General features: G+C 40.4%; 2 protein-coding genes and 1 long non-coding RNA gene across 6 annotated transcripts; 2 read left to right on the top strand and 1 right to left on the bottom strand.

Moving 5' to 3' along the window:
- Positions 1-10,893: 10,893 nt before the first annotated feature.
- Positions 10,894-16,544, top strand: dpy30 (dpy-30 histone methyltransferase complex regulatory subunit). 2 transcript variants are annotated; one of them, XM_030141029.1, is made up of 5 exons: positions 10,894-10,944; positions 13,329-13,369; positions 13,957-14,004; positions 14,084-14,226; positions 16,391-16,544. In XM_030141029.1, the coding sequence occupies exons 1-5, from the start codon at positions 10,935-10,937 to the stop codon at positions 16,461-16,463; spliced, it is 315 nt and encodes a 104-aa protein (XP_029996889.1). In that variant the 5' UTR covers positions 10,894-10,934; the 3' UTR covers positions 16,464-16,544. The 2 variants fall into 2 exon arrangements, with proteins under 2 accessions (XP_029996889.1, XP_029996896.1); XM_030141036.1 differs by lacking the exon at positions 13,957-14,004 and having other exon boundaries at positions 10,920-10,944.
- Positions 16,545-16,594: 50 nt separating this feature from the next.
- psen2 (presenilin 2) lies at positions 16,595-23,949 on the bottom strand. Of its 3 annotated transcripts, none has more exons than XM_030141000.1 (11): positions 23,850-23,949; positions 22,042-22,173; positions 19,805-20,019; positions 19,583-19,724; positions 19,410-19,477; positions 19,111-19,331; positions 18,833-18,931; positions 18,683-18,742; positions 18,417-18,503; positions 17,990-18,105; positions 16,595-17,894 (listed from the first exon to the last, which is right to left on the bottom strand). In XM_030141000.1, exons 2-11 carry the CDS (start codon positions 22,165-22,167, stop codon positions 17,739-17,741), a joined length of 1,290 nt encoding a protein of 429 aa, XP_029996860.1. In that variant the 5' UTR covers positions 22,168-22,173; positions 23,850-23,949; the 3' UTR covers positions 16,595-17,738. The 3 variants fall into 3 exon arrangements, with proteins under 3 accessions (XP_029996860.1, XP_029996867.1, XP_029996875.1); XM_030141007.1 differs by having other exon boundaries at positions 19,805-20,013; XM_030141015.1 differs by having other exon boundaries at positions 19,805-20,010.
- Positions 23,950-23,954: 5 nt separating this feature from the next.
- Positions 23,955-25,816, top strand: LOC115423948 (uncharacterized). Its single transcript, XR_003936031.1, has 3 exons — positions 23,955-24,002; positions 24,425-24,549; positions 25,752-25,816. It is a non-coding gene; the product is annotated as an uncharacterized LOC115423948 (long non-coding RNA).
- The last annotated feature ends 1,039 nt before the right edge of the window (positions 25,817-26,855 follow it).

Here is a 26,855-nt window from a genome sequence, read left to right as displayed (position 1 = left end):
TACTGCCTGCTCCCTGTCGGTTTTTTCTGCTTCATCTGATTCCCCGGTTCTGATCGCCTTGCCTGACTTTTGGTACGTGAGTTATTTGTCTTACCCTTATGTCCTGTCGCATGAGTAATAGCTTGCCTGTGTATGACCTGTTTCCGTCCCTGACCTCCCTTTGCTTTTCCCCAGTCGGGAAAAAGACCCCGCTAACCACACGGGGAGACGGGTTGTCGTTCTCGGTCCGGAGGACTGATTCGAAGAGGAAATTACCACCTATTATCCTCAAGATTTTGTCAATAATATTTTTCCTACACCTGTGTGTGATTAATAAATTCTTTGAACTTAACATCTTGACTCTGAGTTCTGCTTTTGGATTCTGTGCCTGTACTAGCGCCATTACAGTTTCATGTGGATCCTTGATGATGGATGCACGGATTGCAGCGTAAAGATTGTTTGATTCATCGCCTTTGTTCTTTGGATGCTGCCAGCGGGAAACTTGCCTCGCCCACTGCTCACAGACGCTCACCTTCCTCTTTGACAGTGGTATGTAACACAAATGCTAATGCTGTAAAGGAAAACAGCCACTGGAATTTGTTGATAGCAATCCGTGTTGCAAATGAAGTGTGTGAGTGGCGATTAATAAAAGGCTGGATTAATGTGCAGTACCTTTACGCACCACTAGTGGATTTGCCACGCAGCAAAGTGAATAAAAATCAAAGGAGTGTTGGATTATGATTGTTTCTGCTGCACAGTGCTTCCCCTTTTGTCTGTGGACCTTGTATTAAAAACATCAACGAGCTGTTTACAGTGTTTAAAACAAGCAAACAAACACAAAAATGTCAGGAGTTTCAACTTCTCAATCAATCCCAGTTTCCACCAAACGAAGTCTTAAATTCACACCCAAAGGCCAGAGCTTTCATATAAAAACATGCCAAGAAAAAAGAAGAGCAAAATGCAAACAAGCAAAACGGCTAATGGAGGATTTGAACATCTTTATGCAATCAAATGACAATGCCAATTCTGTGAAATTCCTTCTCGCCACATTCATTCAGTGTTATCAAAGCGCAAATGATGTACACAATGATTTCACAAAACTGTCGTTGCCCTCAGATGAACTTAAAAGACAAAACGAATATTTTGCAAATAAAATGACTCTTCTGTGGATTTACTGACCGTGTCAAATGCTGGTTGTGTGACGTAAATCATCCTTATGTGCCGCCAAGCACAAACGATCAAAGGATCAAAATGTTGATTATATATATCTGGAGAACAGTGTCTCAAATGTATTTACTGTACAGTCCAGTGCAGTTAAAGCTCGCTCCCAGGCCACGTGCGTCTTGTCCACAACTTCAGTGCACCTAAAGGCTGCGGCTGATAAAGCAGCATTGATGGAACGTGTTGCTGCTCTGGAGAAAAAACATCAAATTGAGGCACAGGAGGAAAAAATAAAAATGGAAACCGCAAGGTTGAAATGAGAAAAGGAACAGCTGGAACTTCAAACACAACTTGCTGTTGCAAATGCTAAACTGTGTGTTTTGGACATCAATGCATCTCAGTGTGGTTCCAAATGTTCTGATGGTATGAACTCTTACTTTAATAAATGCACCATTGACAAAGCCCTGCCATTAAATCCATGTACGGAGATTTTTGTCCCAGAGCAAACTGACTGTAATCCTGAAATGCATTTTACCACCACAGTGCCACCACCAGCTGCACAACCTAAACAAAGGCCCACATTTCAAAATAATGAGTCTCAGAATGTTGAAACTCATATAATTGACATTATGCAAAGGCAAAATGAAATCACTGCCATGTTGAGTCAACTAAATTCGAGTTCTGTTTTGCCTCCTCGAAATATCCCTGTTTTTGATGGTGACCCCTTGAGTACAAATCATTCATAAGAGCTTCTGAAAATGGTGTCGAGGCCAAAACATCTAATTGGAGTGACTGTCTGCATTTTCTCGAACAATACACCGGGGGCAATCGAGAGACCTGGTCCATAGTTGCCAGCACTTACCTGTAGAGCATGGATATCATTGAGCTAAAGATCTTCTGGCAGAACATTTTGGAAATGAACATAAAATTGCCCATGCACATATGGAGAAAATTAATAAGTGGCCACAAATAAAAGCAGAGGACATTAAAGCCTTGCAATCATTTTCCCTGTTCCTCAGAGGGTGCTCAAACCTAACTGAACACATTTCCCACATGAGAGAACTGAATTTACCAACTAACATGAGGAACATTATTTTAAAGTTGCCTTATAAATTAAGAGAAAGGTGGAGAAATGTGGCTTGTGATTTACAAGAAAAGAGAAATAACAGAGCATTGTTTATTGACCTTGTTGCCTTCATAGAAAAACAAGTTAAAATTGCATCTTATCCAGTTTTTGGCAATATTCAAGATCTACAGCATCTCACTACCAAGAGCTCCAACAGCAGTCATGTAAAGCAAAGGAAAAGGGAGAGCTTTGCCACTAAAGTAACAGCAGTAAATAAATGTGCATCTCAATATAAACCCATGTCCCCTGCTAATAACAGCTGTTTATATTGTTCATTGATCAACCATACACTGGAAAAATGTTTTCAATTCAAAGAAAAGCCCCATCAAGAAAAAGTTGATTTCTGTTCTTTACATTGCACATAGTAATGAAGGAGCATCGTCCAAACAGTCTCCTTCCCCTCAGCAATCTGTGAATGTCTCAGCCGCATCAACTCAAACCTGTGGTCATATTGGGGCTGGTGATGAAGATCATTCAGTTCTGTCTATTGTCGCTGTGCAAGTCAGGAGCCAAAGGACAAATGCACCTGTGCACACATATGCCTTTTTAAATCCAGGCAGCACGGGCACATTTTGCACAGATAGCCTGTCAAGAAAATTAAATGTCAAAGGAGAGAAAGCAAATATTTTGCTAAGAACTATGGGACACAAAAACATTGTAAATACAAATATAATTTCTGGTCTTAAAGTTGCTGCCCTTGATATAAATGACTTTATTGAGCTCCCAGATGTCATGACACAAAAGACTATGCCTGTTTCTAAGAGTAATGTTCCACAACAAGAAGATATTGTGAAGTGGCCGTACCTTCAAAATGTTAAGCTCCACGACATTGATGCTGAGGTTGAATTACTTATTGGCATAGATGCAGCCAAAGTGATGGAGCCGTGGGAGCTGATCAACAGCCAGGATGAGGGGCCCTATCAGGCCCGGACTGGCTAATTGGGAGGACCGGGACAATTCCTGGTGGGCCGGTATAATATTTAGGCCGCCAGGACCGGAGTTCACTTTAAATATATATTTAATATTTTATTTATTTATTTATTTTTTTTTTTTTTGGGGGGGGGGGTTCAGTCATAGATCACGTCAGTCACTGATCACGTAATCTGCAGCCGCTGTTCCTGGGCCCCACCCCCTCTACTCGCCAGCTGTTTGTTTTCTTCCTCTTATTTGCAGACGCACCGTGACCTGGTGCAATCAGTCATTGCATACGGTTAGTAGCTCTATACTGTAGCTGTGGAGCAGATACGATCTGTGCTCTGTAGGCTGTCGATGGTCAGTTGTGTTTGCTGTTTGAAACATGGATAAAAGAAAGAGCAAGGGTGGTGTGGAGAAGGCAAGAATTAAAAAGAGGAGAGCTCTTGAAGCAAACGCAGCCAAATGTGCCAAAATCTGCAACTTTTTCACAAAAACGACCTCCCGGTTGGAAACAACTAATGAGGACGATGAAACGGGTAAATCACCTTTCAAGCTAGTTAATTATCGAGTCAGTGAATTGTGTGGCATTGTGGCATGTAACATAACGTTATGCAATTTAAATAATAGTATGATGCGACGCCACATAACTGGGAAACTTTGTCTTGTAGCTCCTCAGAGTCAGAAAGCAGATCCAGCAGCAGACACTAGCCATGAGCCCACAAGTCCAGAGCGGGCAGGAAGGACTGCTCATAGAGTGAAGATTATTAGAATAAATAGGCTCCAATGAAGAGTATGGTGTAGGCCTGTTCAGTATGAAAGGTGCTCTGAGATGCTCCATGATTCAGCACTACATGAATGAAACTGACACCAAGGCTTTGAAAAATAGAAGATTTGTGCTGAGAATTATGACCATTTTTAAAATGTGATTTAGTGTCAGAAGCAGAGCCAGGAGCCAGTAGTGACGAGGGGATTGCTCCTGTCAGTATGGAAGGAAAAGGTGAGCTGTTGGAGCAGACTGTGTGAACAAGCAAGCATTAGTTCCAGTAAAACCACTTTCTATACCCAAACGATAGTACTGGCCTATTTTATTTTTTATCATTAAAAGTGAGACAGTAAATACACAAAGCCCACAACTGAAAGGCAATAGCATAAAGTAATATCAAATAAGCCTGCCTATTTGCCAATGTAAATATCTTAATTGGTTAAGTAAGTCAAAATGTCTGTAGATATTATTTTTTATTGTGATACAGGTGCAGGCAAGTCTAGAGAAACTGGAGGAAGTGTGAAAGGAAGAGCAGAGTCTACTGATGACAGAGGAGCAGCTCAGCAGCACAACCCTGAACCACCAGTCAGAAATGAGACAGATGAAGATAACATGTAAGGTCATAATTACAGGATTTTTAATAAGAATTGGTCGTGATCTAAAGTGGGCCGGTCTGAGGTATGAAACTCCAGGGCTGAAAATGAGTCTCAGTCCGGCCCTGGGCCCTATGCTGTTCGGACCCGAGTTGGATGGGTCATTGACGGTCCACTGCGTGGTGAAAACAAGAATAAGATTGGCTGCTCTGTTGTCACTGCCAACAGGATTTCTGTGGAACACTTAGAACACATGCTGGTACAACAATATAATCATGATTTCAATGAAAAAACATCAAAGGAGCAAATGGAAATGTCCAGAGAAGACATCAAGTTTATGAATATAAAGGACAATACAGCAGTATTAAGTGATGGACATTACTGTATAGACTTACCTTTTAAAGAGCAAAATCCCATCCTGCCACAAAACCGCTGTGTGGCAGAACAGCGCCTCCAGAGTCTGAAGAAGAAGTTTGATAATAACAGCTTATTCAAACAAGATTACATCACATTTCTTGAGGACATGATCTGCAATGGATATGCTGAACTTGTGCCAAATGACCAGCTGATGAACAGTAAGGGAAAGGTATGGTATATTCCCTATCATGGTGTTTACCATCCCACGAAAAACAAGCTGAGAGTTGTTTTTGTTTGTCCTGCAACATACAAGGGCACCTCCCTCAACTGCCAGCTCTTACAAGGACCAGACCTGGCCAACTCTGTTGTGGGAGTTCTTCTTCGCTTCAGACAAGAGCCTATTGCAGTCATGGCAGACATACAAGCTATGCTTCACCAGGTCCATGTTCCAGAATATCACAGGAACTTTCTACGCTTCCTCTGGTGGTCTGAAGGTGACACCACACAGACTCCAAAAGAATATCGTATGAAAGTACATCTGTTTGGAGCTGTTTCTTCACCAAGCTGTGCAAACTATGCTTTAAGGAGAACAGCAGAAGACAATGTTCTACAGTTTCCAGCTGAAGTCATCAGTACTATCAAGCACAATTTTTATATGGATGATTGCCTTAAATCTCTTCCCACTGAAGAGGATGCAATAAAAATGGTCAAGGATTTGACAGCTCTCTGCAGTAAAGGTGGCTTTCAACTTTCAAAGTGGCTCAGTAACAGCCGTGCAGTGCTGCATACTATTCCAGACAATAAAAAAGCAAAGGAAATACTGGAGATGGATTTGGGTGGAGAAGAGCTTCCAATGGAGAGAGCATTAGGACTTCAGTGGTGCACTGAAAATGACACATTCAAGTTCAAAACATCTCTACATGAACGGCCACATACGAGAAGAGGAATACTGTCAGTAGTGAGCTCACTGTATGATCCTCTAGGATTTCTTGCCCCATTCACAGTCACTGCTAAGCTGCTACTTCAGGAGCTCTGTAGAAGAAATCTGGGCTGGGATGATGATGTTCACCCGTGTTTCTCCAAACAATGGTCTGGCTGGCTGGAAGACCTGAAGAGAATGGCAGATTTTAAAGTGGATCGGTGTGTTAAGCCCAAAACCTTCTGTCCTGCTGCAGTGCAGCTTCACCACTTCTCTGATGCCAGCCAAGTGGGATACGGCACAGTGTCATATATAAGATTTGAAAGAGATAATCAGGCACACCTCACATTCCTCCTGGGAAAGGCTAGAGTGGCTCCTCTCAAACAGACCACCATTCCTCGTCCGGAGCTCACTGCAGCTGTTCTCGCTGTTCACCTTGACCAACTGCTTCAAAGAGAGCTACATGTGGAGTTGGAGAAATCTGTTTTCTGGACCGACAGTACCATTGTCCTGAAATACATCTGAAATGAAACTAAGAGATTTCATACCTTTGTTGCAAACAGAGTCTCCCTGATCCAAGAAGCCACAGATGTTGATCAGTGGAGGTATGTGAGCTTTAAAGACAATCCAGCTGACGAGGCGTCACGAGGGATGGGAGCAGAAGATTTTCAAGTGCACAGCAAGTGGATTAATGGCCCTGAGTTCCTTTATTATTCACATGACAACTGGCCAAAACTGGATGATAAATATGATCCAATTGCTGCTGATGACCCTGAAATCAAAAGGGAGGTGATGGTTAGCACTGTTGTTGAAGGAAAAACAAGCCCCACCAGTTACTTTATCTCTTACTTCTCCTCATGGTTGAAGCTGAAAAGAGCAGTGGCTTGGTTTTCGAAGGTGAAAGAGCTCCTCATACTGTTGTCTCAGAAAAGGAGAGAGTTTGCAGTCACAACACAGTCTTCTGAGGCAAATGAATGTGGACAAAAGGACGATGTGGCACAAAAAATGAAGTATTTTAAGACTACACAAAGAAAACAGTGTTTAGCCTCTGAAGAGCTGGCTAAGGCAGAGCAGTCCATAATCCAGTTTGAGCAGCATCACAGGTTTAAAAATGAAATCTGTCTACTCCAAGCCATTAAGAGCATCCCTAAAGACAGTAACCTGTACAGATTGGACCCAGTGATTGACAATGGAGTATTAAGAGTGGGTGGCCGCCTCAAGAGGGCAGCAGTACCAGCAGAGACCAAGCACCGCACCCTGCTATCCTGAGCAAAGATATGCATGTGGCAACATTGATTCTTCGTCATATTCACCATCAACTTGGCCAACTTGGCTTGTTTTCATTCTTTGGTATTTAGCACCTTTTTGTTTTGTGTTTTCTTATTGGTTTAGACTGTGGGCACCTGGGTATAAATAGGGAGCACAAAGATAGACCAGCATGCACCTGGGTGGGCCTATGGTTTTTTAACAGTCACAGACAGACACAGTCACACAGAAGATCAGACAGGATGAGCAGGAGAGACATCACAAAAGGCCTTAGTTGTTGTTTGCCTGCGAAATCTTAAAAATAAACCATTTGAACTACATCTGTGATATGGACATTGTGTTTTGACTGTGTAAACCACAAACCCATGGTGCATCTAGTGGTTATTTGAGTTATGTTACAGTCTTAAGTTCAGTCACCTTTAAGTTGATTTAATTTTGATGACAAAAAGCCGCTACAATAGAGGACATATCTTGCATCGTCAATTCAGAATTTAGCTCGCTGTCTAGCTCAGACTAAGTACAGACGTCTCAGCGAGGACAGTACAATTATAACTCCTATTATTCTGCCTCTGCTTGTGTGCGTGTAGCAATTAGCTGGGCAGATAGACAACAGGTTTCCCAAGAAAAGCCGGACGCCCAAAACTTCTCTCCAAATCTTTTACTTGAGACTCACTGTAAAACTGCAACATGCATACAAAATATGTCTCAGTTCTGTTCATTGCCTTAGTACATTTACATGGCATTATACATTTAAATGAATGGGAAAAAGATCGCTAGCTTGATGCTAACTTGAATGGGAAAATCCATTGACACACGAACGATTAGCATTTACAGATTAATTTAAGATTTACGTCTTTTTATCCAGCAACAAAGGTTCACATCAGAGATATTTTATACTATTCATTCTTGAGTGAAAGAAACATGCCTGTTAGTTCCATCTTATGTCTGAACCGACTACGGTAACACCAAAAGGACAAAACATACGTTAGTGCAACTTATTCCAACCTCTAGAGGTCCCCCTTTGCTTGCTTTTAACAACTGAACACATATTATTGGGCTTATTAGTATTAGTACTTATTAGTGGGCTTAAGACTCCTGTCAGTCACTCACAAGCGGAAATAAACTGGTGGGGACAAAAACATGGAGAAAAGTACCGGTCTTTTACATGGACATTTTCATTTTAAATGTCTTCAGATGGTGGGGTTGATAAGTCCAAAGTTGTATGGAAGCACTGCAGTGTGGAATTATTTTTATCACTGGAGTACTTCAAGTCTGAAATATCACTTAAAGGCAAAAAATGCTGTTGATGCCGGTAACCCCAACCCCAAATAACTATGCGATTAATCACGATTAATCACGAAATCCACGCAATTAATTGCGATTAAAAATTTTAATTGCTGCCCAGTACTGGTTACGAATAAATATATGTAGGAGAAAAAAAATTATATAGAATAAAAAATAAGATTTTTTTTTTTTTACAGAACTGTACAAATGCTATAAGAACAAACAGAAAACAATGCACACAATAGTGCAAGTATTAAAAAACAACAGTGTCGTATAAAAGGACAATAGTGTGATCCAGGATAGGTGCAAATTTATACATGAGGTAAATAAATTTTCATTAGTGTAAAGTCACAGTCCATCATGTTTCTACTTCTACTGTGTTCCTATCAGATGCCCAGCGTTGAGCTTCAGATAGATCTCATAGTTCACATCTTCTTGAATAAAAACACCAGCACAGATTAAACAAACACTGACTATAACAAGGGATGGTGCCATAAATCTGTAACTTCCACACTAGACGGCACTAGAACCCACACAGCGAACCTTTAATGAAAGTTTTTACCTGCAGCGTCCATGAAAAACGATAACAGCTGCATAAAAGTTTATTATTGACGGGGAATCTTTATCAACTGTTCAGGACTCAGCTTCTGAAAGTGAATCAGTGGTTCATTCTGTTGAAGTGTAATACCACTGATGGCCACTAGATGCTGCTACATAGACTTAGACTGAACTGAACATGAACCTACTATGGATTCATTCTGGTCTTGTTGGTTTCATTTGGACTCTAATCAGTTGTCTGGTCCATTTGTAGATGCTCCCTCTGTTAATCCCATCTGAGATCTAATAGAAACTGTGATTAACAGGAGTGATTGATGGCTTTATTAAATGAAACATGTTCTGAGTCAACAAATAGTATTATTTAACAGGTAGCTTTGTTTTCTCTGTGACATCTTCTGTTTCTGTGATTGTATTTGCTATTTGTAGCAGCTAATTAATATCTTTAAACTATGGTGGTGCATCACAATTTGTCAAGAGGGATTTTTCTAAATGGACATGGCATTTGTTTTCTGCATGGTTGATATCTGTGTATGTTAATGGTTTATGCATATTGTTTTTTCTGTGTCATGTCACTGCACTTATGTGTATAAAACACATATTTGTAACATTTGCCTGAACAACAAACTCATTTTACATGTTTTTAGTGGAACATGTTAACCCCAACTATGGAGCTGTCAGGAAAAATTTGCTTCATTAAATATACAGAAACAGACATCAGAGCTTCTGTTTGACCTGAGATCTGATCAGACATCATGATGCTTAACAGATACTTAAAATAAAACCAATGAGTTCCTTTCCATGATCATATAAATCCAATAACTGTTAGTAATCATATAATTGTAATAGTCAGATCTGATGTGTTTACATGGACTTCAGAAATATGATAATCGATAAACTCTGGTTTGGACATTTCAGCCCATTATTCTTCAGATCATGTTTGACTATGTCACTTTGTTGTGTTTTGTTTTGTTTTTTACAATTAAATTTTTTTCCCACATGCACAAGTGTAAAAGTATGAAATAAATCAATTAACGAGTATAAATGCATGAAGACATTGGAGTACTGGGGAGAAGTCCAGCTATATTAATCTGATTTCTTATAATCAGGCTACTGCTGTTATCTGATAAAACATATTAGATTACACTGTTTTTATGATTACTAATAGTCTGATAACTCCACAAATCAGACTAGAAGCACTCGGAGAGCGCAGACCTCCGCCAAGGCTGATCAGTGCCCCCCCCCCCCCCCACGCCAAGGAGGTTATGTTTTTGCCAGGGTTTGTTTGTTTGTTTGTTTGTTTGTCTGTCTGTTTGTCTGTCCGTTAGTGTGCAACATAACTCAAAAAGTTATGGACAGATTTTGATGAAATTTTCAGGGTTTGTTGGAAATGGGGCCCCCCGTGGGCCCCCCCACCCCCGATCACCACCAAAATTTAATCATTTCTTCCTTATCCCATTTCCAACAAACCCAGAAAATTTCATCCAAATCTGTCCATAACTTTTTGAGTTATGTTGCACACTAACGGACAGACAAACAAACAGACAAACAAACAAACCCTGGCAAAAACATAACCTCCTTGGCGGAGGTAATAATGATCAGAGTTTTAGTGTGAATGTAAACACAGTCAGTAAGACCAGAATGAGTCTTGGTAAAACATTATTGACTTGATTTTTTTTTTTTTTTTTTTACAGAGAATTTCAGTGTAAATGTAGAGAATGGGACTTTTAGAGCAGCATCAAGTGGCCGTCGGTGGTACTATAGCTTTAAAGTGATGGGTCGGTTGTGTCATTTTGGGACTCATTTTTATTATAATATTATGTCTATGTTTTGGTTCTTGTAAATGACTTCATTTCACAACATTAATCTCAACATTAGATGTTGTGCTTTTATTTTGAAGTCTACGTCCATCGCACGCGGCTCCGGTTTTTTTTTTTTTTTTTTTTTTTTTTTTGACGTAACTTTAAAGATGAGTCGACCCACGCCAGGCAACTTACGTACATACCCACAACAAACATGGCGGACGGTGAGTTCATTGTTGGTCATTTATTGTGATTTTCTCCGTGCTTTATCTGAGTTTTGTGCACTAGCCTGGTGTTTTCGGTTCTGTAGGTTTATAAACTCCCGTGGTTAATGGGGCTGGTTGGTTTTGTGTGTTAATCCGTGTTGTTTGTTGGACATAGCCGTTCAGGTTTATGCTAAGCTAATTTACCGCCGTTTACCCCGCATTACAAACCGCCTGTGATTAACCAGACCCGGTCACTGGATTATTAGAAGAAAACTCATTTTATTTCAGACGATGAGGACCTGGATAGACCCTACGACCTGACCTCTGTTGACAAAGCAACTCTTCCATAAAACTGAAGTTAAATCCTGCTGTGAATGAATGGGGTGTGGTGGAAAAACACAAAGACAAGACATCGCTTAATTTCCATCATTGTCCAGTTTAATAAATGGGACTGAACTCTGACTTTAGAAAGAGTTTAGGTTTGAAGCTGGTGATTCTGATCATTAATATAATCTGTGGCCGTTTTCATCAGTTTGTGAATAAACTGAACAGGAATGACATTGTATTTAAAGTCATAAACTTACTTCGCTGAATCAGAATTAATAGGCTATGGAAGTACTGTAGTGTTCTGTGCAAAGCGCCTGCAACCTCAGAGAAAATATTTCAATGAAAGAGGCAGCTTGGAATTACTTTATTCTAGCTGTAGAAGTGTCATGAAAGCTGCTGTGTGTACGACATACACACCACACATCACAGTGTGAGTGTGTCCATTTTTTCAGGTCTACTTCTACTTTCAAAATCTGGGTGGATCAGTTTTTGTTTGACCGCGGTCTGTGTGTTTTAGGTGTCATAACAGGGAGTAACACACAAACAAAAAATTGAATTGAGTTTTTACAGGTTTTTACTAAATACTGTACTTAGAATGTACACTAATAAAAGATTTGGTCGTAGTATGTATGTATGTATGTATGTATGTCTGTAGTAATCATAGTAGTATGTATGTATGTATGTAGTAGTTGTATGTATGTTGTAGTAGTAGTATGTAGTAATAATAGTAGTATGCATGTATTATATGTAGTAATAATAGTAGTATGTATGTAGTAATAATAGCAGTATGTACGTAGTAGTAGTGACATAGCAAAATAGCAACAGTAAACAATCTCTCTACTTACTCTGATTAGATGTATTTTCTGCATTCTTAAATCTGTTGGATGGTGGTTTCTTTTTTTGTCGAACTCATGTTCTGTATTAAAGAAAATAAAAAACAGAAAAGCACGAAATTTAAAAAAACACGTCAGAAAAAAATGGCATCACTTCCTGTAGTGCATCTGTGGACAGGTCCATCCATCCCCACATCCACAGGCTGCTGTGGATCAGTTCCTTTCATATTGTCCTGTATATCATTGGAAAGCGCAAAGTCTTTTCTTCCAGCGGGTTTTGGAACCTTTCCGATTGCACGAACAGTGACAGTTATGGTCATCGAAAGTGCACTTGCACCGATGTGTCATGGCAAGGCAAGGTGAGGCAAATTTATTTGTATAGCACAATTCATACACGGGGCAATTCAAGTGCTTTTCAAAAATGGAAAAGAAAAAAGTAAAAACACACAGTTACAACAGTAAAAGAGAAGAGTGCAGACAGAACAACAATACATCTACTTCTAAAGAGTTTGTCCTGTGAAAAACAATGAAAACCGGACATTTTCACTAATTTATAAAAACTGCCCATACAGGATGTGAAAAGAGGACATGTTCAGGCAAAAGAGGATGTTTGGTCACCCTAGAATTAATGAGAAAAAGATGATGTGACTAGGTCTGTTTAATCTGCAGCTATTCATCATTTACACTGTCAGTTAATGTCTATGTATTGATTAGTTGATGGATTTTTAAGATGTCAGAACAGGTGGAGACATTCAGATTTACATTTAATACACTGACATCGTGGAATTTTGTCATTACATGTTTTTATTTGAAACAAAAAACAATGTCAGTAGAGGGCCTGACAGTCAAATTAAATATACACCATCATAAACCAATAAATGCAGGAGAGACAGACATACAGAAGAAACCTGATAAGTGACCTCTGGTACTAGTTATTGCAACTGTTCATACCTCAGATAAGAACAGCGGCTTTACAGACTGATTTATCTTAAATCTTTCAAATCAAAATTAGACAATCACTGGAAAAATCCCACGCTGTGCTTTAACTACAAGGCTCCAGCAGACATGTTTGAGTGATTAGCACTAAAAAGAACTGGTGCATAGGCTATCACAGCCTTTCTTCACCATATGGATATTGTCACATCATAAACACTGGATCAACTGGAAATCAGCAGGTTTCTAAATATTAAAACACACATCGATTTAAGGCTTTTGTCTGAAGTGAATGCATTTGTTTTTCAGATCATACAGATGCAGATCAGTCCATGGAGACACACGCACCCGTAAGTAACACACACCTGTCATTCCTTCCTGTTGTCGTGCATTTTGTTGTGTAGTGAAATGCTGACCACGTGAGTCCAGATGTGTAAATGATCATGTGTTGTGTGATGTCTTCTATGTCTGAGCTTAAGTTTAAAGTGATACTAAACAGAATCATGTGACTCAGAGGACTGTGGGATGTTGGTGTTACATCCTGTAATCAGACGTGTCCAGTCCATCTGTCCTTCAGTCACATTAGGACAAACCCTGTTCATTTGCTGAAGTAGTGACGTCTTTCAGAACTTTGAAGAAGGCATAAGGTGTAGATTTTGCATCGTTGCCATCTCCATTGATTCATCTATTTGTCTGTTTGAGTCTGAAATAAAAGTTCACTGTGACACTACAACACAGGATGCAGAGGTGACCTTTTAATCTGAGAAATTTGGTCAGTTTAAGACATTTCAGGGCTTCAGTTCCAGGTGGGAGAAGATTAAATGATGGCAAGAACCAGTGTTATCTGGAGTGTTATGTTCAGTGTTGAATGTGAATATTGATCAGATCAGATGGTGTAAATCTGTTATCACACCGTGCGATCGTGACTCTCCTGCAGGTTTCTGAAAACCCTCACACAGAGTATGGCCTGACGGAAAACATCCAGGTAACACTCATTACAACCTGTGGACTTAGACAGAACACACACAGCTGTGTAATAACTCCCATCATGCTTTGCTCCTCAGAGGGCGGTGGAGAATGAGAAGGTGAGCGCAGACAAGATGCCGAAGCAGAAGGTGGACCTCCAGGCGCTGCCAACCCGGGCCTACCTAGACCAGACTGTGGTCCCCATTCTGCTGCAGGGCCTGTCGGTGCTGGCCAAAGAGAGGTCAGTCACATGACCACATGCTGCTCTGTGATTGGCCACTGGAATCTAAAGGGTATTATAATGAAACAATTCGAGAGTTCAGATCAGCCTAGGTCAAAGAAGTGAAACTGTGACCCTTCAGACAGAAAGAGATGACTGTAAATGGCAGGGCAAAGGTCAAACTGAAGTTATTGTTAAAATCCAGGTTCCAGTTAATGACAAGTTTAATTTTTCATGTTTAACATGAAGAATATTTCAATCAATCAAATTTTATTTATATAGCGCCAGTGCATCATAGTAAAAGTTATCTCATGATACTTACATTTAGAGCTGGTCTAAACCAGTCTCTTAAGCCAATTCACTGAAACCCAACATAGTCCTCCAGGAGCAAACACTTGGTGACAGTGATGAGGAAAAACTTCCTTTTAACAGGCAGAAACCTGGAGCAGACCCCGAATGTTGGAGGATGGTTGTCTACCTTGACCAGCTGGGGTTAAAGGGAGAGGGTAGAGGAAGAGAGATATTCGGGGAGTTTCAGAACATAAACATAAACCTGTGGGACTGAAACCCGGTCTCAGGTCATCTGGATTCTTCAGGAGTTAGTCTGGGGTCATAAAAGTCCAGATGATCAGCGTCCAGTCCAAACAAAACCATCTCTTATGAAGGTCAAATAGAGCGACATCTTCTGTTCCAATAAAAAGAATCTGACCTCCCCATTTGAGATGACAATGGTCCATCTGTTTTCACAACCAAAACCCAGACAAAACCATTTTATGCATGTTCCCAACACGTGTGTGAAATCAAAGAAGAAAAGGAACAAACTAAAGTGACTTTTCTCAGGTGTTTTGGGTTCACATACAGTCCAAAGTCTTCAACCACCATCAGTAGTTTTTAAACCCTTGTTATGAGTATAAAATCAATTTTTCAGTGTTTAAAGTACAATACATTAAATAATCACAAAAAACAGAAACTACATGTTCTCTACAGGAAACAGTCAGTATTTAGCATCAACTGTATTCCCATAATTAAAAAAATAAAACTATAAAAAACACTGTACATGTGTTTCATGAAACCTGATGTATAACAGAAGATCAATTCAGAAAATCAGTTCAACGAACAGATTTCACAGTAAATACTTGATACTCAAAGCTGCGGGAGACTTTTGTCACCAATTTGTCATCAAATCTGTAAAACCCCAGTCATATCCTCAGTATCATGAATTCATAAGTCTTTCTGTGATTACTCACCTGAATCTCTTTCCTCACGGTGAACAATTTTGAAGTGTACTCCACCATAAACAAACCATTTGTTTACAAACAGAGCTGGTAGGTCACTCGGGCATCCTCGGAATTTTGTCACGATGTGCATTATGGGAAGCGAAGGTTCGCGCAGCCGCCTGGCAGCTGCAACAGACACGATGCATCAACGGCTGGAGCTCCTCTTCCCTCCAGCCGTTTCTGCATTTCAGCCATTTCCGCATTGTGTTTGTTGCAGCCATATGATAACATATGGTTGCACTGTCGCTGCCAAGTGGCTGTGCGAACCTCTGCTTCCCACAATGCATGTTGCGACTAAATTCCGAAGATGCAAAAGTGACCTACCAGTTTTGTTTGTAAACAAATCATTTGTTTATGGTGGAGTACACTAAGAAACTGTTCACCGTAAGGGAAGAAATTCAGGTGAATAATCACAGAAAGACTTACGGATTCATGATACTTAGGCTATGACTGGGATTTCACAGATTTGAGGAAAAATTGGTGACGAAAGTCTCCCGCACCTTTAAGTTTGTTTTTTTCCCCAGTAATTTTGGCATTACTTTGTTACAGAGACTGAGAAATATGTTCATATTTTGATAAATTATAATGTATGCTTTATAATAACATGGTCCCAAATGAAGCTAAATTACATTTTTCAGTAAAATGTAAAGGTTCTTCAGACTCCACACCCCTGTGTTTAAACCAGTCGTTGGGTCTGTTTGTGATGTTCAGATGTAGCTCTGCCTGTTCTGTGGGACCTCATATTACTTTTGGTACTGACACGTTTTATTGAACAGGATCATGTCCAGTCGTAGCTGAATCTCTGTAAAGTCCAGTTTGTTTAAATGACAATGTGCTGAACTCTGTGTGCTTGTGTTTTTGTGATTCGCCACCATCGGTTCTGATTCGTGTTTCCTGTTTTCCTTCAGACCTCCAAACCCCATCGAGTACTTGGCCACATTTCTGCTCAAGAACAAATCACAGTTTGAGGAGAGGAATTAGATATTTCATCCAGTAGAACCTGTTTCAGCTCATGTTTGTTAATGTACTGTTTCTTTTTTAATCCACATTAAACATATTGATAAACACAAGTCTGTTGCTTATTTGTGTAAAAAGACAAATGAACCATTTTGGTTTCTCTTTAACTTTATTCCACAAAACAATGAAAACAAACTAGTTTCAGGTACAAAAATAACTAAACCTGAATCACCACCTATAAAATATATATTAACCCCATCATGACCTAAGACCTCTGGACACGAGTTATTACAGCTTCATCTAAAACTAACAGGTTCATGAGTGAAGTTTGGTTTGTGTCGACTGGGTTCATCGAAGACAAACCAAAAGATGAAAATCGGAGCTTGTTCTGTTGCAGACGTCATGTTTCCATCAAATGTCAATTGAGTTTTGTCTTAATGTAGTTATTATAAAGTGACATATTTGGAACTGTTTTACACCAGACACCTGAAGGCTTTGTAAAAAAAAAATCCACCTTAAAAACTGTTAAAATGAGCAGGTTTGAATGAAATCAACAAATACAAAAACGTGATGTGTGTGTCTAGTGAATTTAATTAAATATATTGGACATATTTAGTGAAAACATGTACATGAACCATACAGCATTTTGTATTTACAGACGTCATATGTTCCTGTGGTTTTATCGTCTTCGTGGTCTGTAGGTGACGATCGACTAACGATTGATATTTAATCTGGTCAAATAAAATGTCCCGCCCACTGCTCTGATTGGGTACATGTCATGAATACCAGTCAGTCAACAGTGAAATGAAGACAGTTGTTTCCAATTTAATAAATGATTTAACTTTTTTTTTTTTTACACTGATGCCCCTCCCCTTTCAGTTATTGAGCTCCTGTATTTTTAATGATAACCCATCAGTTGATTCCTTCATACCAGTCACATGTATTCATCTTCACATTTAGGGCTGATTCCATGTTTATTACATTTCCATGTGTGTTAAATTGAACTTCCAACTCAGTAGAGGGTTAAAACCTGGAGCATTCAACAGAAGCATCAGCCAGTCAGAGGCAGTTTCAGTAACAGAGGCTTTAATTTGTCTGCATGGAAACAGACTGAGCTTCAGGATTAAAGGTGGAGTTTCAGCAGGTGAAAACCAACCAGGTGAGCTGCTCACTGTACGTTACATCACTTCCTGAGGTTCAGAGGACACGTCACCAAACAGACTCAGACAGAAGTCTTTGTGCGTTACATCAGCAGAATGATGAGGAGGGGGAGATGGGTGAGGTGGGCAAGGCCTCCTGTCAGATGTAGTACTGGTGAGCAGCCAGGTTGTCCATGAACGGCTGAACCAGGAAGTCTGTGGAGAAGTAGAAGACGAGACCAAAGGCGATGGAGATGGGCAGTGCCGGCAGGGCCTTCTTAAAGATGGCGAGGAGCAGCAGAGTCAGACACAAGCCCTGAGGGGGAGGGGAGAACACAGGTGAGTTGAGCAGGTCCAGGACCACAAGTTGAACATCTGCAGGTGAGTTCCAGGTGTTTGGCTCTGACTTACGATGAGAATTGCAACAAAGCAGGCAAGTGTGGTGTTCCAGTCTCCTCCGGTCGCAGCCGCTTTTCCAACCAGAACACTGTAGAAGATGAAATCACCCAGGCCGAGCTTCACACCCCCTGCACACAGACAAAACCCACCTGAATGCATCTGAACATACCTAATACACACCAATAATAAAAAGTTTATTTATCAAAATAACATAACTATTTTTCTAAAGCTCCTTTGGAGTCTAAACACTTTTGCAATCCATGATTCTAGTCGATTCTTTGTAGAATTGCTGGGGCTGTTTTAGACACAGTCTTTGTCATTTGTCTGTGAACTTTTTGACTCTCCCTCTTACCTGATACACACCTGAAATGTACCTGAACATACACTTGACCCTTGTTTTGAACTCGTATAATGTATTAACGTCTGAATCTGTACTCACGGTCCTCATCCATGTCATCTTCTGAAAATCCTCTTGATGGTTGGCTCTCAGGCTCCACCTCCCTGTCTCTCTGCTCTGCCGCCTCATCTGAAAACACAGATGGATGGTTCAGACTGGTTCATCTCAGTATTTAACCCAAAGACATGACATAAAAATGGTGTCCATGTTTCTATTTTATTTGTGTAACTCAGTAGTCATTCACATGACGCTATCCAATGTTAATCTCCCATGGTGCTTTGCTTTGATAGTTGTAGGTGATATCATACCTGTTTCGGACCGCAGGGCATCTGTCGGACTCGCCATCCCCACCGTCCACACCATCGCAGCTGAAAACACAAAATGTTTGTGGGAATGGTCAAATGGAGCGGCGTCGGAATGACGAGGTGAACACGTTAATTAACCGTTCTCTGACTCACAGGAGTAAATGAGCGCAGGGAAGATGGGCTCATTTCGTTCCTGTGCCGTCTCCACGAGCATCCTGAGAGGACCTTTAGGACAGAGGACGGCCACCAGATCTGCAACAGCACAAACCACATCAGCAGGGCATGATGGAAAGGCAAAGCAGGGAGTCACAGCATCAACACAAATAGTCACACACTGATACAACACACTGACAGTGAATGAGTTTATCTACTGCTACAGGATGTTAAACGAAATGTGGTGCTAATGTCCAACAATCCCGGCGTGGACTGACCGTATACAGAGATGGCACCAAGGATGACCCACGCTGACCACTCGGGCAGGTATTTGATGAAGACGAGGGCCATGAGGGCACTGATCAGGATGAGATAGGCCTGCTGCAGTTGGAGGGGCCCTTTCCAGTGGATGCAGATCATCCCCACGGCGCCAAAGTTCCAGATGATTACGCCCACCGTTGGGTAGTCCACAGCCACATTGTACGTCTTAAAGACTTCCCTAAGACAGACACAGGGACAGAGGTTCAAGAAGCCAAACCTGGACCCTAATGGCTAATCAGAACTGTCCATGACTCACCCCAGGTACATGAAGCTAAACCAGAAGAGCAACATGAGCGATGACAGGATGAGCCAACCGTGGATGAACTGGACACAAACAATAAACATCATCACCCAACCTTCATTGTTATGTATGTTTCATCGTATGTTTCTATGCTTCTGTGTGTTTGTCTCAGAGGGGGTGGGGCTAACCTTATAACAGCGGTACTTGTAAAGGATGACCAGGAAGATGGTCATGACCACAATGACACTGATCATGATGATGGTGTTGAGAACGGAGTTGAGGAGGCGGCGACCGACCGACGGAGTGTTCTCTGTGAACGGCGTGTAGATCCTGTGTGGAGCAGAGAGACGGTGGTTAGTTGTGATTGGAGGGTGAGGCCGGGACAATCAGGTGATGGTCAGGTGACCTACAGCTGTTGGTCGGTCTTCTCTGTGTAGAAGCTGACTGACTTGATGGTAGCAACAACCACGGCCATACAGAGCGTGACAGGAACAAACAGCATGATGACATGTTTGGCTCCATACTTCAGGGTCAGCTCCTCATCGTCTGGCTCCACCTCCTGATCTGAACTGCCACCACCATCTGCAGCTACTGGCCCTGCCCTCCTGGCCACAGCCTGCTGGACCAGCACAGAGGTCAAGGTCAACAATAACTTTATTTCTATAGCACATTCAAAACAACAGAAGCTGCACAAAGTGCTGCACAAATATTTAAGTTCCAATACATAATATGGTAAAATAGTAACAATAAGAATAAAAATATGCTAAAACTGATGAAAACAGCCTCAAAATAATAGGATAAATAGAAGAAAAACATCATCACTAGGCAAATCCAAACCACAAAGGATGACAGAGAACAAAAAAATAAAGTCTAACAACAACATATTAGAAACAGCTTTAATATGTAAAAGGATGCATGTATGTAAAACCTGCCATTTGAGTTGGACTTCATCAGTCTGTTATTCAACAGGTAAATAAACCGACAGATATGAACAGTTAGTAATGATTTCCACAGATTCAGCTCTAATCTGGACATTTTAGTGCACGTCATCTGAATTCTATAAACTGCTCTAATATGTATGTACTACTGCCCTCTGCTGGTGAACTCTGGTCTATGACTGACAGCTCCTTAAATGACCTTAACTCTGCCTCGTTTCCTCTTTCAGTTTGATGAACTCCGTTGGACTTGGAGGAGTTGGGTTCTCAGATTCAGATGTAAAACCCAGAGTTAGAGCTGGGTTCTGTATCAGGAGGAAAAAAAAGAGGAAAACCTCTTCATCTTCATCTCAAACGACTCAATCTAAACAGGCGTTTACATCCTTAAAATTAAAGATAGTGACTTTTTCAGGTCTTCAGGACCTGTAGTTATCGTATCTTAACCAGATCAGAATGAAGCTGCATGTTCTGGACTAAAGTGGATGACAACGTTCAGCACAAACAATCAAGATGCCCTTAAAACACATCACATCATCTTAAAGTGGTTTTGAGACTTGTATTTTTGTGAAAACGTTTTATTTTAAAGGTGACTAATAACCACGGTCGTTAAATCTAAATTTTTGCCTGTGTTTTGTGTTTTTAAAGGTGATGTTGTGGATGCTGAGTTTTCTCTGACATCAGTGTTGTGCTGTTTCACCTGTTGGTAAAATGCTTTTTTCTCTGAACATTTATCTCTTTGAGTCACATCAGTTCTACACACTGAAATTTGATAAATTTCATGATTGTTGTGTTTTTGTGTAATAAGCTGTTCTAGAGGCGCACTAGTGTGATTGTGAAGTTGGTTTTAACATATCATGTTGTATCATGTCGTATCACATCATGTGGTGTTGTATTATGTTGTGTCATTTCCTATGGTGTCTATTATGTCATATCATGTATTGGGTTGTGACTTGAATCATACTGTGCCACGTTTTCTATGGGATGGCATTGTGTCATGGCGTATCATTTTGTATTATGTCGCACTATGTTGTGACATATTGTGGATTATCAAATCATGTTATATTATTTAATATCATGTTGTATTGCATTATGTTTTGTGTTGTTTTGTGATCTTCCCTCATGTATCCAGTTGGATTGAATTACATCATATCATGATTTGCTGTGTTGTGCACAATCAGGTCATGTAATGTTGTGTGATGTCATAACGTGTCTTGTATCATATTATATCATGCTCTGTGGTGTCATATGGTATGGAATTCCACTGTGTTGTGTGACCATATTGAACTGTATAATCGCACATCATGACTGTATTTGTTGTTACATATTCCATCATGACTGTATTGTGACTTGTCATATTATATAATGTCATATCCTAGATGGTATTGTCATGTATTGTAGTGTGGTGTTGTGACATATTGCATCATATTGTTTGATGTGTCATATCATTGTCGACTCTGATATAGTGTCATGTCATGTGGCGTCACACTGTCTCTGTTTTTTTGAAGTGGCAATCTATCATCTCATGTCATACTTTTCAGATTAACGACTGTTGGAGGTTCAGATCTGTAAGGTGGTTCTGGTTCTGTTGAAGGTTCCATGTGTCTATAAAGTTTAAGGTTTATATTTATTTACGGTTGTCAGTATTTGAGCGAAAAACTGATGGTGGCTGATGGATGTGGCGAGGGGAGTCTATGCTCCCTTTAGACCTTTACCCTTCTGGGTGGGAGGTCGGAGGGCGGGTCTGAGTCCAGGTTATAGGAGGGCACAGTCGGGTTCTCAGACGGGACCAGAGCTGTTCGCTCATTGTAGAAGTCTTCATCACTGTCAGAGGCATTCATAGTCACCTACAAGAGGTCAGAGGTCAAGGTTTAAATACAATGAGGTAACATGATAGATTAACATGCTGGTAAACCCCGCCCCCTCCCACTAACACCACCATATACCTCCTTAATTAAATAATAATAATAATAATAATAATAATAATAATACAAACAACTGTTTAATTAAGAGGTTGGAGGTTTATATCCAACTTTTCCCTCATATTTAAACCAAACCCGACCTATCTGGACCCTGTCCTTCAGTCCAAGTGTTTGATTTAGTTCAGTGGACCTTGGACTGGGACGGACGTCCTCCATGTTTCCATTCAGTTATTCTCTGAGACCTAAAGACCAGGACTAGCAGAGCAGAACCCAGAGACTGGTATCAGAACGTGATGAAGTTTCAGAAGCTGTTCATCAGCCCCTGATTGAGGACTTCGATGAACCTGGCCCATGTGGGACAGACTGATCCACACAGATGAACCACTGTCCTGTGGTTCGATCGGTTCAGGAATCAGTTTCACCTTCAGAGGCTGAAGATGATGGTCAAATGGTCACATGATGCGTCCTAGTCCTCAGATGGACTCAGCTTTAACATGTGGATTTACAGGAGACAGTGAAGAACCTACTTGTTCAGTCTGATTTTAGTATTTAGGTCCAGGTTTTAGCCAATCAAATCCACTGTCCTCGTTAAAACTAACCCCAGTTCAGTTTGAGGAGGAGACGAGGAAGGTCTGAAACCTGATCCTGATCCTGAACAAAGACCATGAACTGACCCAGAAAACACACAAAGTGTTGAACAACCAGTGTCACATTAACCCTCCACATTAACCCTGTAACTCGTGGACCTGGTTCTGAGGTTCTGGGTCTGAGTCGGTTCGGTTACGACCAGAGACACAAAAACAACCGAGTCCGGCTCAGGATCAAGGCTCAGTTTGAAACGAACTGATCAGACCAAGTCCCGGATCCAAAACCCAGTCCCTAAACCTGGACCTCAAACCCAAAACTCAGACTTCACTCCCTAAACCTGAACCTCACACACAAAACCTAGACCTTAAGCCTGGACCTCAAACCTGTACCCAAAACCCAGACCTCAAACCCAAAACTCGGACCTCACACCTAAAGCCCAAACCTCAAATCTGGACCCAAAACCTTGACCTCGAGCCAGGACCTTAAACCCAAACCTCAGACCTCCCTCTGTCAACCTGGACCTCCAGCCCAAAACCCAGACCTCCATCCCAGACCTCAAACTCTCAAGACCTCAATCTCTTGTACATTTCTAGTACATAACTGCGTAGCATTGTTTATTGTTTACTTATTTATTTATTTATTTTTATTTTTCCTTGCTCTTAAGTTGCTTTCTTTCTGTACTTTAACTGTGTTGGACCAACTGTTCAGCACAAATTCCCCCCCTGGGAAGTAATGAAGCATTTCTGATTCTGATTCTGACTGAAACCCAAAACCCGGACCTCAAGCATGGACCTCAAACCCAAAACCCAGACTTAAAACCTGGACCTCAAACCCGGACCCAATTCCCAAAATCCAGACCTCAAACCCAAAACCCAGAATTTAAACCCAGACCTTAACACCGGACATTAAACCCGGACTTTAAACCTCGACCTTAAATCTGAAACCCGATTTTAAACCCAGACCTCAAACCCAAAACCCAGACCTCGACACTGGACATTAAACCCGGACTTTACCTGAACAGAATCCGCCCGAACCGGAAAAACCCCAAAAACTGGAACCGCTCAGAGTAAACACCGACCCGGAAGACGAGTCAGCTGATCCGCACACCACGTGACTCTAGAAGTGTCACGGGATGACGTACAAGGCCGTATACGACACAAATCACGGTAAATAAAAACCCAAACAAACCTATTAAACTTAACGTGTATGTATGTGATGTCCATGAACGCACCGCGCAGATGGACCGTATCAATTGTTCTTTGATTATTGATTAGTCTGACTCGGATGATGTCTGTAAAAGGTTATTTAAGGTTTTTCTTGCATTTGTCTTAAAAAACGTCAAATGTATGTGAGACAAACACAGTATGTTTGTTCTTTTCTGTTTTTCACAAAATCGGTGTTCGTTTATCTCCAGATTCACACTGAAAATTTGAGTTGAAATGACTTTATTAGATAAATTATACATTCATTATCTTAAAAAAAATAATAATAATAAAATCAGTGTAATGTGTGTTTTAATGAGGTCTGAGGTGAGTCTTGGTGACTTGCTGTCTTGACTGAGGTCTGATGGTTGTTTCCACTTATGCAGTTGTTCTCAGGTCTGCGGACTCCAGCTGATGGACTCGTTAGTCCTCCTGGAAACGGGAAGATGATACTGGTGAGTCTGATTGTCATGGCGACCTGATGACGATGGGTTGTCTTCATGAGGACAGTGTTACTTTAACCCTTTATCGGGCAAGTGACTATTTTTGGTCATTTCCACAGACATTAAAAGCTATGACAGCAACACTTACGGTGAGGACAGTGAGTCAACAATCTCAGGTCCAATGTGGTCTACAGGGTCTGTAAGGTCCACCTCTGCATGAACAGTGAGGGTACCTGCTTTGTTAGGTACCATGAAGTAATGGTACTAATGTAAGGACTGATGTGCAATAAACCTGTGGCATGATTAGCATGTGCACAGCTGTGAATACACCATTTAGCTTTCTTGATTTGTGTTTATCTTGATTTTGCACTTCTTTTGCTCTTGTTTGCTTTTGTACTTTGCTGCTGTAAACCTGGAATTTCCCCTTGTGGGACTAATAAAGGCATATCTTATCTTATTTTATCTTATCTTATCTTATCTTATCTTATCTTATCTTATCTTATCTTATCTTATCTTATCTTGATGTTCAAAGTGATAATGTGAATATTGACAGGTGTCTGGATCAGCACTTATGTTGGTCTAATGTTATAAAATACATGTTCCTTTCATCTTACATGTGTTTTTCTTGGATTTTTTAAATATTTACTTAATGCTTTTTTTATGGTAACATATAATATTTTTTAATATGTTAACTTCATTGACCTTGATTTTCTACATGACAATAAAAAATTTTGAAAAATTTAACAACAGTAATTAAGTTTTGTCATGTCCTCCAATAACACTCAAAGGTTGAAATGTTAAATTTCATAGTATTTCAATGAGTGCCCTATAAAGGGTTAAAAACAGGCCATAGCCATCACCAGCGAGTCCAGCGCCAGCTTCTTCAACACCAGCCCAACTAGTTTAACATCCAAATACGTAAGAAATACGTAGAGATGAAGAAGGAACCAGGTCTGGGTCTGGTTCAGTAGAAAATGTAGTGTTTATCTTAGGTCTAATGTACTCTTGTTCAAGGTGTTAATTTATTTCAGTGGTGAACAAAACCGTTTCAAAATAAAAGCCCTCCAAAGCTTCAGTGGATAATAAAAACAAATTTGTTAACATGGCTTATATGGTGAAAGATTTTCCAATAAAATATTCACTTGCTATTCTTTAAACTACAGACTTGGACATGTTGTCTTGCTCCTGCAGATGTTTTGCGATATTTCCTTCCTGTTGCAGTGTCATCAGGACATATTCCCATCATTCATGCCCATTTGTCACATTTCAGACTAAGGTGCATCTACACTGAACCACATCCATGGTCGAAGTCACTGAGGATTCATCTGAGCTCAAGGAAAAAACGAACTGAAGAGGTGGTGGTTTAGCACTGGCATCTTTATTTGTTTTTATTAAATTTTTATTTTCCCAGTCAAGGAGTCATTGAGTTTCTGTGTCATCAATATATTTGTACTTTTTTCGTCATGCTAAAGGATGATCCAGGAACTCAGTTTAAATTGGGAGCATCAGTTTCACGCTCTTATTTTACCCTCTGACATGTTAACATCGTAGACAAGTACTGCACGTGTGAATAAGCAGAGATGAAATTCATTTGTTCTGACTTTCAGGTCTGAGTTCTGTTGGTAAATATTTAGATGCATCAGATCCACTCTCCGCTGGTTGCTGTGGTGACTGATGACATGTCATCTGATTGGACGTCTGTGTTAGGTGGGCGGAGGTGAGAAGTTGGTTCAAGCTCTGTTCTCGGTGGTCAGAGAACTGCAGCCGTTCATCATCTTCATCCGTAACAGCAGCTGCTTTTATTCATGTGTTCATAACATTTATTCATTATGATTAATACAATGGATGAACCCATTAATGGATGTGAGAACTTTACACTGAATGAACAATCTAGATTTCACAAATTTATCAGTTAAAATTGGTCTGCTTCAGTTGAAGACCTCTATCTTCATGTTATTATCTGGAAATGTTATTAATGATGAGTCTCAGACATTCACTGTGTGATGGTTTGTTTCAGTCTCTACTGAAATAATGGAAAAACATTCAACAACCAGACACTAATTTACAGAGAAAGGAGCAATGTTGTAGTTTATTGAACCCAAATGTTTACTGAACATGAACATGAACAACAGCTGAAAATGACCTCTGATACAGTTTGGAAGGAGATGATTCTTAAAGAACATCTGCAGCTTTAAGTCATAAGACATTTTTCATTTTACTGCCTGTAAATACATGAATATTCTGTTGATAGATGATAATCTTGGTGCTGGTTTTGATGTGTTTCATTCACATGGTTGTGTACGAAACAATGAGAGTTATGTCAGAGCTTTTGCATAATAATACAGATAAAGTTGTGTTGTCATGAGGCTACATT

This window comes from Sphaeramia orbicularis, chromosome 1 (assembly GCF_902148855.1).
Source record: "Sphaeramia orbicularis chromosome 1, fSphaOr1.1, whole genome shotgun sequence".
In the NCBI taxonomy this organism is placed as follows: Eukaryota; Metazoa; Chordata; class Actinopteri; order Kurtiformes; family Apogonidae; genus Sphaeramia; species Sphaeramia orbicularis.
The sequence above is the reverse complement of the archived record's forward strand: the minus strand, read 5'-3'. Positions and strand labels throughout refer to the sequence as shown.

Bases quoted from the DNA above. Each gene is read 5' to 3' on its own strand.
- dpy30 (XM_030141029.1), top strand. The intron at 14,005-14,083 runs GTAACACTCATT...TTTGCTCCTCAG, and splicing joins GCCTGACGGAAAACATCCAG to AGGGCGGTGGAGAATGAGAA. The intron at 14,227-16,390 runs GTCAGTCACATG...GTTTTCCTTCAG, and splicing joins TCGGTGCTGGCCAAAGAGAG to ACCTCCAAACCCCATCGAGT.
- psen2 (XM_030141000.1), bottom strand. From the start codon at position 22,167: ATGAATGCCTCTGACAGTGATGAAGACTTCTACAATGAGCGAACAGCT. The intron at 19,725-19,804 runs GTAGGTCACCTG...TGCTCCACACAG, and splicing joins GAGAAGACCGACCAACAGCT to GATCTACACGCCGTTCACAG. The intron at 18,743-18,832 runs GTGAGTCAGAGA...TTGTGTTTTCAG, and splicing joins CCCTGCGCTCATTTACTCCT to CTGCGATGGTGTGGACGGTG.